Source organism: Microcaecilia unicolor, chromosome 9 (genome assembly GCF_901765095.1).
Source record: "Microcaecilia unicolor chromosome 9, aMicUni1.1, whole genome shotgun sequence".
NCBI classification, from domain to species: domain Eukaryota; kingdom Metazoa; phylum Chordata; class Amphibia; order Gymnophiona; family Siphonopidae; genus Microcaecilia; species Microcaecilia unicolor.
Window position 1 is genome coordinate 226,244,356 of NC_044039.1, and position 12,953 is coordinate 226,257,308.

The 12,953-nt window shown below is 49.7% G+C and overlaps 1 protein-coding gene across 2 annotated transcripts in view; it reads left to right on the forward strand.

Annotated features, from left to right (window-relative positions):
* The window catches only part of ABCD4 (ATP binding cassette subfamily D member 4), a 118,663-nt gene that overhangs the window by 78,275 nt on the left and 27,435 nt on the right, over nt 1-12,953 (forward strand). For both annotated transcript variants that reach the window (XM_030214733.1, XM_030214732.1), the window contains exon 14: nt 3,686-3,722. In XM_030214733.1, the coding sequence (XP_030070593.1) occupies nt 3,686-3,722 (37 nt within the window). The remainder of the gene's footprint in view (nt 1-3,685; nt 3,723-12,953) is intronic.

Sequence of the window (12,953 nt, forward strand, 5' to 3'; positions counted from 1 at the left end):
GTGGGGAAATTGCAGTGGTAGGGGTGATAAGTGAGGGTGTTGAGTAAGAGAGTCATGGTTATGAGTCGAAAGCAGTAGCAAAGAGGTGGGTGCATCTCTCCTGGGATGGAGAGCTCATGTAGATGGAGGAGGGTTTTAGATTTGTTAGGAACTGGGCAACTTTCTGGGGAAGGGGGAGCCTATTCTGAAAGGATAGGCTCCACTTTAACCAGGGTGGGACCAGGCTGCTGGCATCGGGATTTAAAAAGGAGATAGAGCAGCTTTTAAACTAGAAACTGGGGGAAGGCTGACAGTCGCACAAAAGCGCATGGTTCAGAATAAAGTATCTTTCAAAGATATCACCAAAACAGGGAAGATAGGGTATCCTAATAGTGAGGTTGCAAAAGAGACCATAGTAGATCAGGTGTCCTTAAATAAAAATAAAAATCAGACAAAAGATTTCAAATTAATACTGTCAAGTACTGAGTATGATGCAAATAGGAACAACATAGTTTGAAATGTCTATATGCGAATGCCAGAAGCTTAAGAAATAAGATGGAAGAGTTAGAATATATTGCACTAAATGAAAAATTAGATATAATAGGCATCTCTGAGACCTGGTTGAAGGAGGATAACCAGTGGGACACTGTCATACCGGGGTACAAATTATATCGTAGTGATAGGGTGGATCGAATTGGTAGAGGAGTAGCATATTATATTAAGGAGGGCTTTGAATCAAATAGACTGAAAAGTTTGCACGAAACAAAACACATCTTGGAATCCCTATGGATTGAAATTCCACGTGTAAAGGGGAAAAGGATAGTGATAGGAGTGTACTACCGCCCGCCTGGCCATGATGAACAGATGGATGTAGAAATGTTATCGGAAATTAGGGAGGCTGACAAACTGGGCAACACAATAATGGGTGATTTCAATTATCCCGATATTGACTAGGTAAATGTAACATTGGGGCATGCTAGTGTTTTTAGGCTGCTTGTATCCCTTCCCAAATTAGAATGAACCAGCCATTCTCAACTAGGAGGCGTAAAAAAAATCAATGCTAAGGGCATAAGAGAAAGTCCTTTTATTCACTTACCAAATAAAGATACAATTATAGTTTCTCATGAGAAATCAACACAGTTACATAACAAGATGTTTTTCTGTCTGCATCTCTGAAATATTCTTCTGAGACGGCAGCTTATATTGTTTGTTTCAAACAATGATTTACATGACTCTTTTTCTGCAAACTGTCCTTCTCACAGATTATTATCTGATTTCCAGCATCTGGTTCTCTTAAGCTGTTTAAACAACATTCTTCTGCTGTTTACATTAGTCTCGTTCCCAGGCCCACTTGCCCCCTAAGGGTAGAATAAATTCCAGAGATCATAAATCCCAGTCATGCGGGCTCGTCAATCTCTGATAGATTCCAGAGTCATACAGATTTATCAATCTCTGACCTTTTAACCCATTCCATAGTGCATGACTGTGCTCATATTTCTACACTAGGGAGGTAAAATTCCTTGACGAAATCAAAGAGTGCTTTATGGATCAGCTGATACAGGAGCTGAGAAGAGAAGGAAAAATTCTAGACCTAGGCCTTAGTGGAGCGCATGATCTGGTGTGGGAGGTAATGGTGATGGGGCCGCTTGATAACAGTGACCATAATATAATCAGATTTGATATTAGCTTTAGAGTAAGTATATACAGGAAATCCAGTACGTTAGCGTTTAACTTTCAAAAAGGAGACTATGATAAAATGAGAAGAATGGTGAAAAAAAACTGAGAGGAGCAGCTGCGAGGGTCAAATATACCATGCTGTTCAAATATACCATCCTGGAAGCCCAGGCCAAATATATTCCATGTATTAAGAAAGGAGGGAGGAAGACCAAATGACAGCTGGAATGGTTAAAAAGTGAAGTGAAGGAAGCTATTAGAGCTAAAACAAAATCCTTCAGAGGAATGGAAGAAGGAACTGACTGAAAATAATAAGAAACAGCATCGGGAATGTCAAGTCAAATGCAAAGTGCTGATAAGGAAGGCAAAGAGGGACTTTGAAAAAAAGATTGCGTTGGAGGCAAAAACACATATTAACATTTTATTTAGGTATATTAAAAGCAAGAAGCTGGCAAAAGAATCGGTTGGACCGCTAGATGACCGAGGGGTAAAGGGGGCAATCAGGGAATACAAAGCCATAGTGGAGAGATTAAATGAATTCTTTCCTTCGGTCTTCACTGAGGAAGATTTGGGAGAGATACCGGTGCCAGAAATGGTATTCAATGCTGATGAATCGGAGAAACTGTATGAAATCTCTATAAACCTAGAGGATGTAATGGCACAATTTGACAAATTAAAGAATAGCAAATCTCCTGGACCAGATGGTATTCATCCCAGAGTACTGATAGAATTGAAAAATGAACTTGTGGAACTATTGTTAGTAATAGTAATAGTGTGCTACTGGAAGATTGGAGGGTGGCCAATGTAATGCCGATATTTTAAAAAGGTTCCAGAGGGGATCCGGGAAATTATATACTGGTGAGCCTGACGTCTGTGCCGGGCAAAATGGTAGAGGCTATTATAAAGAACAAAATTACAGAGCATATTCAAAAGCATGGATTAATGAGACAAAGCCAACATGGATTTAGTGAAGGGAAATCGTACCTCACCAATCTATTACATTTGTTTGAAGGGGTGAACAAACATGGATAAAGGTGAGCCGGTTGATATTGGGTCTCATTTTCAAAGCACTTAAACTTACAAAGTTCTATAGGTTCCTATGGAATTTTGTACGTCTAAGTGCTTTGAAAATACACCTCATTGTGTGTCTGGATTTTCAAAAGGTGTTTGACAAAGTACCTAATGAAAGACTCCAGAAGAAATTGGAGAGTCATGGGGTAGGAGGCAGCGTCTTATTGTGGATTAAAAACTGGTTAAAGGATAGAAAACAGAGAGTAGGGTTAAATGGTCAGTATTCTCAATGGAGAAGGGTAGTTATTGGGGTTCCCCAGGGGTCTGTGATGGGGCCACTGCTGTTTAACATATTTATAAATGATCTAGAGATTGGGAGTAACTAGTGAGGTAATTAAATTTGCTGACGACACAAAGGTATTAAAAGTTGTTAAATTGCGAGAGGATTGTGAAAAATGACAAGAGGATCCTATGAGATTGTTTAAACATTTATGGCCCTGTTTACTAAGGTAAGCTAGTGTTTTTAGCGTGTGCTAATGGTAGATACACCCATAGGAATATATAGCATGGCGTAGTAAACAGGGCCCTTAGTATGACTATTGAAAATACAGTAGTATAGTGGGGGGGGGGGGGGGGGGGGGTTCGAAGTTTTTTCATTTTTTGTGTTCATAGTGTCCTCCAATCTCGACACCTGTACAAAGTTTTTGTTGCCACTGAGCTATTGGCTCAATTAATTCTGGGGTTTTGTTAATTAAGAGCTCATCTGTTTTGCGAGCTCCTTCCTGTTGAAAAATAAAGTATTTGGAAATGTCTCAAATTTCAGGCAGAAGATTTTGCTTTTTGGGTTATTTGGAAAAATTTGGGGGTCCTGTTTTTTCTGGACACTGTGTATACTGGTATTTGTTTTGTTCTTGGGGCAAGGAGACAGGGGATATATTTTACAGGGATTGATGGAGGTAAGCCAAAATGTTTCCTGTGTCCTGAAGTTTTTATTGACTTTTTTACCTGATTTTCATTTTAGGTGATTTATCCCTTGACGAAGATTTATCCTGATTCTGGTAAGTGTGGAGTCTCTATCATATCTCCCCTCTCCCGCCTTTCTTCCAAAGTATACATATTGAGATCTTTATCACAAAGACCACTGACCATTTTAGTAGCCGCCTTCTGAACCGACTCTATCCTCTGTCTACTGGAAACCGAAAGCCAACACGAGCATTCATGACATGTAAAAGTCTCTGAGCTGTGAGTATGAAAATTCTGATCAAACTGTGGCGCTTTTAACATCCAGGGGTGATCCGGGAAACTATAGACCGGTAAGCCTGATGTTGGTGCTGAGAAAAATACTACTACTAATCATTTTTATAGCGGTACTAGATTTACACAGCGCCGTACACATTGTACGCAGGTACTTCTCTGTCCCTAAAGGGTTAAGTACATAATTCTCCGAGGACAAGCAGGCTGCTTGTTCTCACGACTGGGTGACGTCCGCGGCAGCCCCCACCAACCGGAAAAAGCTTCACGGGACGGTCGGCACGCAGGGCACGCCCACCGCGCATGCGCGGCCGTCTTCCCGCCCGTGCGCGACCGCTCCCGCCAGTTCCTTTTTTTCCGCGTCTGGAGAGAGTCGTGCTTTGCCGCTCTCTCTACTTTCAGCCGCCGGAAAGTCGATCGCGTTTACGCGGACCGTTGCTCTTTTTCTATTTAGTTTTTTGTTACCGCCCGGTTTCTTTTTTCAAAAAAAAAAAAAAAAACCTGAGCGTGTGGAGCACGCGCTCCCTTTTTCCCTCGTTTCCAGCGGGGACGCCGTGTTGCGGCCTAGTGGCCGCACGGTCGTTTTCTTTTTTCGAGGTGTGATTTCCGCCACCATCGACGACTTTGACTTCGCCGACGCGATTTTTCCGTCGATGTCCTCGAAGGTCCCGAGTGGATTTAAAAAGTGTGGTCGGTGCGGCCGGCCGATCTCGCAGACCTACACCCACGCTTGGTGCCTCCAGTGCCTCGGGCCGGAGCACAATATCAAGTCGTGTTCCCTGTGTCTCGGTCTCCGGAAACGGACTCAGGTTGCGAGGCAAGTTCTGCGGGACCGTCTTTTTGGAACTTGCGCCGGCCCCTCGACGTCGACCTCGACGGCATCGGTATCGACGCCCGGTCCTTCGGTACCGGTATCGATGCCCGAGACATCGGCACCGATGGCATCGACCCCAGGAGAACAGGTCCTGTCGGCCCGCCGGTCCGCCGGCGAGGGTAGAGGTGAGCGGCCGCGTGGGCAGTCGGCCCCGGTCACTCCCTCAGCCCGTGGTCCACGGGACCGAACCCTGTCTGACCCGGCTCCTCGAGACCGAGGGGGATCGTCCTCCTCCTCCTCCATACCTCCCGGCGCCGGTGACGCGCATCGAAAGAAGAACAAGAAGCGTCGTCACCGGTCGCCCTCGGTGCATCCGGACATCGGAGAGGAGGCGACGCCGAAGCGTCCTCGTCGAGAGGAGAGGTCCCCGTCGGTGGTGGAGGTACCGACGCGTCAGGGTTCCGGCACCTCGGTGCCGTCTCCTGGCCCCCATCAGCTTCTGGCACCGACACCCCTACCGGCCCCACCACCTTTCCCGGCAGCGGGCCTGGACGAGTGCCTCAGAGCCATCCTTCCGGGGATCCTGGAAGGGCTGATGCGCCAGGCTGTGCCGGCGCCCTCGGCGCCGATGTCTGTGGCACCGGCGAGCTCTAGCCCGGCGCCGGGGCCGTTGACACCGCCGCCGCTTGCGGCGCCGGTCTCGACCGCCACGCAGGTGGAGTCCCCGTCGACGTCGATGGAGGGAGCTCCGTCCCCGCCGGCGCGGGAGTCCACCGCTCGACGACACCGAGACCTCGGTGCCTCGACGTCGAGCCGGGCCCGGTTCAGGACTCAGCTACATGAGCTTATGTCCGATACCGAGGATGAGGCCTCGTGGGGGGAAGAGGAGGACCCTAGATATTTCTCCTCAGAGGAGTCTACGGGCCTTCCCTCGGACCCCACGCCTTCACCGGAGAGGAAGCTCTCACCTCCTGAGAGTCTCTCCTTTGCCTCCTTTGTGCGGGATATGTCTATTAGCATTCCCTTTCCCGTGGTCTCTGTGGAAGAGCCGAGGGCCGAGATGCTCGAGGTCCTCGACTATCCATCACCACCTAGAGAGTCCTCCACGGTACCGCTGCACAATGTCCTCAAGGAGACACTGCTTCGGAACTGGGTGCGACCGTTAACTAACCCCACCATTCCCAAGAAAGCAGAGTCCCAGTACAGGATCCACTCTGACCCAGAGTTAATGCGGCCCCAACTGCCCCATGACTCGGCGGTCGTGGATTCTGCTCTCAAGAGGGCACGGAGTTCGAGGGATACCGCCTCGGCGCCCCCGGGGCGGGAGTCTCGCACTCTGGACTCGTTTGGGAGGAAGGCCTACCAATCCTCCATGCTCGTGACCCGCATCCAGTCATACCTGCTCTATATGAGCATCCACATGCGGACTAATGTGCAACACCTGGCGGACCTGGTCGATAAGCTCCCGCCGGAGCAGTCCAGGCCTTATCAGGAGGTGGTCAGGCAGCTGAAGGCGTGCAGAAAGTTCCTGTCCAGGGGTATCTATGACACCTGTGACGTGGCATCTCGTGCTGCGGCCCAAGGTATAGTGATGCGCAGGCTCTCATGGCTGCGTGCCTCTGACCTGGACAACCGCACCCAGCAGAGACTGGCCGACGTCCCTTGCCGGGGGGATAATATTTTTGGTGAGAAGGTCGAGCAGCTGGTCGACCAACTGCATCAGCGGGAAACCGCCCTCGACAAGCTCTCCCACCGGGCGCCTTCAGCATCCACCTCAGCAGGTGGACGTTTTTCCCGGGCCCGGCAGGCTGCACCCTATTCTTTTGCAAAGCGTAGGTACAACCAGCCGGCCCGAAGGCCTCGTCAGGCACAGGGACAGCCCCAGCGCGCTCGTTCCCGTCAACAGCGTGCGCCTAAGCAGCCCCCTGCGCCTCCACAGCAAAAGCCGGGGACGGGCTTTTGACTGGATCCAAGGGAACATAGCCGCCCTCAAAGTGTCCATACCGGACGATCTGCCGGTCGGGGGGAGGTTAAGTTTTTTTCACCAAAGGTGGCCTCTCATAACCTCCGACCAGTGGGTTCTCCAAATAGTGCGGTGCGGATACGCCCTGAATTTGGCCTCCCTGCCACCAAATTGTCCTCCGGGAGCTCAATCCTTCAGCTCCCATCACAAGCAGGTACTTGCAGAGGAACTCTCCGCCCTTCTCAGCGCCAATGCGGTCGAGCCCGTACCACCCGGGCAGGAAGGGCAGGGATTCTATTCCAGGTACTTCCTTGTGGAAAAGAAAACAGGGGGGATGCGTCCCATCCTAGACCTGAGAGGCCTGAACAAATTCCTGGTAAAAGAAAAGTTCAGGATGCTTTCCTTGGGCACCCTTCTGCCAATGATTCAGAAAAACGATTGGCTATGTTCCCTGGATTTAAAGGACGCATATACTCACATACCGATACTGCCAGCTCACAGACAGTATCTCAGATTCCGCCTGGGCGCACGGCACTTTCAGTATTGTGTGCTGCCCTTTGGGCTCGCCTCTGCCCCACGAGTGTTTACCAAGTGCCTCGTGGTGGTGGCGGCCTACCTACGCTAGCTGGGAGTGCACGTGTTCCCATATCTCGACGATTGGCTGGTCAAGAACACCTCGGAGGCGGGAGCCCTCCGGTCTATGCAGTGCACTACTCGACTTCTGGAGCTGCTGGGGTTTGTGATAAATTACCCAAAGTCCCATCTCCAGCCAACGCAGTCTCTGGAATTCATAGGAGCTCTGCTGAATACCCAGACGGCTCAGGCCTACCTTCCCGAAGCGAGGGCCACCAATCTCCTGGCCCTGGCTTCGCAGACCAGAGCGTCTCAGCAGGTCACAGCTCGGCAGATGTTGAGACTTCTGGGTCATATGGCCTCCACAGTTCATGTGACTCCCATGGCTCGTCTTCACATGAAATCTGCTCAATGGACCCTAGCTTCCCAGTGGTTCCAAGCCACCGGGAATCTAGAAGATGTCATCCGCCTCTCCACCAGTTGCCGCACTTCACTGCTCTGGTGGACCATCCGGACCAATTTGACCCTGTGACGTCCATTCCAAATTCCACAGCCCACGAAAGTGCTGACGACGGATGCATCTCGCCTGGGGTGGGGAGCTCATGTCGATGGGCTTCACACCCAGGGTCGGTGGTCCCTCCAGGAAAAGGATCTGCAGATCAACCTCCTGGAGCTCCGAGCGATCTGGAACGCACTGAAGGCTTTCAGAGATCGGCTGTCCTGCCAATTATCCAAATTCGGACAGACAATCAGGTTGCAATGTATTACGTCAACAAGCAGGGGGGCACCGGATCTCGCCCCCTGTGTCAGGAAGCCGTCGGGATGTGGCGTTGGGCGTGCCGGTTCGGCATGCTCCTCCAAGCCACGTACCTGGCAGGCGTAAACAACAGTCTGGCCGACAGACTGAGCAGAGTCATGCAACCGCACGAGTGGTCGCTCCATGCCAGAGTGGTACGCAAGATCTTCCGAGAGTGGGGCACCCCCTCGGTGGACCTTTTCGCCTCTCAGACCAACCACAAGCTGCCTCTGTTCTGTTCTGTTCCAGACTTCAGGCACACGGCAGGCTAGCGTCGGATGCCTTTCTCCTCCATTGGGGGACCGGCCTCCTGTATGCTTATCCTCCCATACCTTTGGTGGGGAAGACCTTACTGAAGCTCAAGCAAGACCGCAGCACCATGATTCTGGTAGCGCCCTTTTGGCCCCGTCAGATCTGGTTCCCTCTTCTTCTGGAGTTGTCCTCCGAAGAACCGTGGAGATTGGAGTGTTTTCCGACTCTCATCTCGCAGAACGACGGAGCATTTCTGCACCCCAACCTTCAATCCCTGGCTCTCAAGGCCTGGATGTTGAGGGCGTAGACTTCGCTGCGTTGGGTCTGTCTGAGGGTGTCTCCCGGGTCTTGCTTGCCTCTAAGAAGGATTCCACTAAAAAGAGTTACTTTTTCAAGTGGAGGAGGTTTGTCGTGTGGTGTGAGAGCAAGGCCCTAGAACCTCGTTCTTGCCCTGCACAGAACCTGCTTGAATACCTTCTGCACTTATCAGAGTCTGGCCTCAAGACCAACTCAGTAAGGAATCACCTTAGTGCGATTAGTGCTTACCATTATCGTGTAGAAGGTAAAGCCATCTCTGGAGAGCCTTTAGTCGTTCGATTCATGAGAGGCTTGCTTTTGTCAAAGCCCCCTATCAAGCCTCCTACAGTGTCATGGGATCTCAACGTCGTCCTCACCCAGCTGATGAAACCTCCTTTTGAGCCACTGAATACCTGTCATCTGAAGTACTTGACCTGGAAGGTCATTTTCTTGGTGGCAGTTACTTCAGCTCGTAGGGTCAGTGAGCTTCAAGCCCTGGTAGCTCACGCTCCATATACCAAATTTCATCACAACAGAGTAGTGCTCCGCACCCACCCAAAGTTCCTGCCAAAGGTGGTGTCGGAGTTCCATCTTAACCAGTCAATTGTCTTGCCAACCTTCTTCCCCAGGCCGCATACCCGCCCTGCTGAACGTCAGTTGCACACATTGGACTGCAAGAGAGCATTGGCCTTCTACTTGGAGCGGACACAGCCCCACAGACAGTCCGCCCAATTGTTTATTTCTTTCGACCCTAACAGGCTAGGGGTCGCTGTCGGGAAACGCACCATCTCCAATTGGCTAGCAGATTGCATTTCCTTCACTTACGCCCAGGCTGGGCTGGCTCTTGAGGGTCATGTCACGGCTCATAGTGTTAGAGCCATGGCAGCGTCAGTGGCCCACTTGAAGTCAGCCACTTTTGAAGAGATCTGCAAGGCTGCGACGTGGTCATCTGTCCACACATTCACATCTCATTACTGCCTCCAGCAGGATACCCGACGCGACAGTCGGTTCGGGCAGTCGGTGCTGCAGAATCTGTTTGGGGTGTAAATCCAACTCCACCCTCCAGGACCCGAATTTATTCAGGTCAGGCTGCACTCTCAGTTAGTTGTTCTTCGTAGGTCAATTTCTGTTGTACCCTCGCCGTTGCGAGGTTCAATTGACCTGGGTTCTTGTTTTGAGTGAGCCTGAGAGCTAGGGACACCCCAGTCGTGAGAACAAGCAGCCTGCTTGTCCTCGGAGAAAGTGAATGATACATACCTGTAGCAGGTGTTCTCCGAGGACAGCAGGCTGATTGTTCTCACCTACCCTCCCTCCTCCCCTTTGGAGTTGTGTTTCATATTTTATTGCTTGTCATTCAACTGGCGGGAGCGGTCGCGCACGGGCGGGAAGACGGCCGCGCATGCGCGGTGGGCGTGCCCTGCGTGCCAACCGTCCCGCGAAGCTTTTTCCGGTTGGTGGGGGCTGCCGCGGACGTCACCCAGTCGTGAGAACAATCAGCCTGCTGTCATAAGTACATACAGTGGGGGAAATAAGTATTTGATCCCTTGCTGATTTTGTAAGTTTGCCCACTGACAAAGACATGAGCAGCCCATAATTGAAGGGTAGGTTATTGGTAACAGTGAGAGATAGCACATCACAAATTAAATCCGGAAAATCACATTGTGGAAAGTATATGAATTTATTTGCATTCTGCAGAGGGAAATAAGTATTTGATCCCCCACCAACCAGTAAGAGATCTGGCCCCTACAGACCAGGTAGATGCTCCAAATCAACTCGTTACCTGCATGACAGACAGCTGTCGGCAATGGTCACCTGTATGAAAGACACCTGTCCACAGACTCAGTGAATCAGTCAGACTCTAACCTCTACAAAATGGCCAAGAGCAAGGAGCTGTCTAAGGATGTCAGGGACAAGATCATACACCTGCACAAGGCTGGAATGGGCTACAAAACCATCAGTAAGACGCTGGGCGAGAAGGAGACAACTGTTGGTGCCATAGTAAGAAAATGGAAGAAGTACAAAATGACTGTCAATCGACAAAGATCTGGGGCTCCACGCAAAATCTCACCTCGTGGGGTATCCTTGATCATGAGGAAGGTTAGAAATCAGCCTACAACTACAAGGGGGGAACTTGTCAATGATCTCAAGGCAGCTGGGACCACTGTCACCACGAAAACCATTGGTAACACATTACGACATAACGGATTGCAATCCTGCAGTGCCCGCAAGGTCCCCCTTGTCCGGAAGGCACATGTGACGGCCCGTCTGAAGTTTGCCAGTGAACACCTGGATGATGCCGAGAGTGATTGGGAGAAGGTGCTGTGGTCAGATGAGACAAAAATTGAGCTCTTTGGCATGAACTCAACTCGCCGTGTTTGGAGGAAGAGAAATGCTGCCTATGACCCAAAGAACACCGTCCCCACTGTCAAGCATGGAGGTGGAAATGTTATGTTTTGGGGGTGTTTCTCTGCTAAGGGCACAGGACTACTTCACCGCATCAATGGGAGAATGGATGGGGCCATGTACCGTACAATTCTGAGTGACAACCTCCTTCCCTCCGCCAGGGCCTTAAAAATGGGTCGTGGCTGGGTCTTCCAGCACGACAATGACCCAAAACATACAGCCAAGGCAACAAAGGAGTGGCTCAGGAAGAAGCACATTAGGGTCATGGAGTGGCCTAGCCAGTCACCAGACCTTAATCCCATTGAAAACTTATGGAGGGAGCTGAAGCTGCGAGTTGCCAAGCGACAGCCCAGAACTCTTAATGATTTAGAGATGATCTGCAAAGAGGAGTGGACCAAAATTCCTCCTGACATGTGTGCAAACCTCATCATCAACTACAGAAGACGTCTGACCGCTGTGCTTGCCAACAAGGGTTTTGCCACCAAGTATTAGGTCTTGTTTGCCAGAGGGATTAAATACTTATTTCCCTCTGCAGAATGCAAATAAATTCATATACTTTCCACAATGTGATTTTCCGGATTTAATTTGTGATGTGCTATCTCTCACTGTTACCAATAACCTACCCTTCAATTATGGGCTGCTCATGTCTTTGTCAGTGGGCAAACTTACAAAATCAGCAAGGGATCAAATACTTATTTCCCCCACTGTAAGTACATAAGTACATAAGTAGTGCCATACTGGGAAAGACCAAAGGTCCATCTAGCCCAGCATCCTGTCACCGACAGTGGCCAATCCAGGTCAAGGGCACCTGGCACGCTCCCCAAACGTAAAAACATTCCAGACAAGTTATACCTAAAAATGCGGAATTTTTCCAAGTCCATTTAATAGCGGTCTATGGACTTGTCCTTTAGGAATCTATCTAACCCCTTTTTAAACTCCGTCAAGCTAACCGCCCGTACCACGTTCTCCGGCAACGAATTCCAGTCTAATTACACGTTGGGTGAAGAAAAATTTTCTCCGATTCGTTTTAAATTTACCACACTGTAGCTTCAACTCATGCCCTCTAGTCCTAGTATTTTTGGATAGCGTGAACAGTCGCTTCACATCCACCCGATCCATTCCACTCATTATTTTATACACTTCTATCATATCTCCCCTCAGCCGTCTCTTCTCCAAGCTAAAAAGCCCTAGCCTTCTCAGCCTCTCTTCATAGGAAAGTCGTCCCATCCCCACTATCATTTTCGTCGCCCTTCGCTGTACCTTTTCCAATTCTACTATATCTTTTTTGAGATACGGAGACCAGTACTGAACACAATACTCCAGGTGCGGTCGCACCATGGAGCGATACAACGGCATTATAACATCCGCACACCTGGACTCCATACCCTTCCTAATAACACCCAACATTCTATTCGCTTTCCTAGCCGCAGCAGCACACTGAGCAGAAGGTTTCAGCGTATCATCGACGACGACACCCAGATCCCTTTCTTGATCCGTAACTCCTAACGCGGAACCTTGCAAGACGTAGCTATAATTCGGGTTCCTCTTACCCACATGCATCACTTTGCACTTGTCAACATTGAACTTCATCTGCCACTTGCACGCCCAATCTCCCAGTCTCGCAAGGTCCTCCTGTAATCGTTCACATTCCTCCTGCGACTTGACGACCCTGAATAATTTTGTGTCATCGGCGAATTTAATTACCTCACTAGTTATTCCCATCTCTAGGTCATTTATAAATACATTAAAAAGCAACGGACCCAGCACAGACCCCTGCGGGACCCCACTAACTACCCTCCTCCACTGAGAATACTGGCCACGCAATCCTACTCTCTGCTTCCTATCTTTCAACCAGTTCTTAATCCATAATAATACCCTACCTCCGATTCCATGACTCTGCAATTTCTTCAGGAGTCTTTCGTGCGGCACTTTGTCAAACG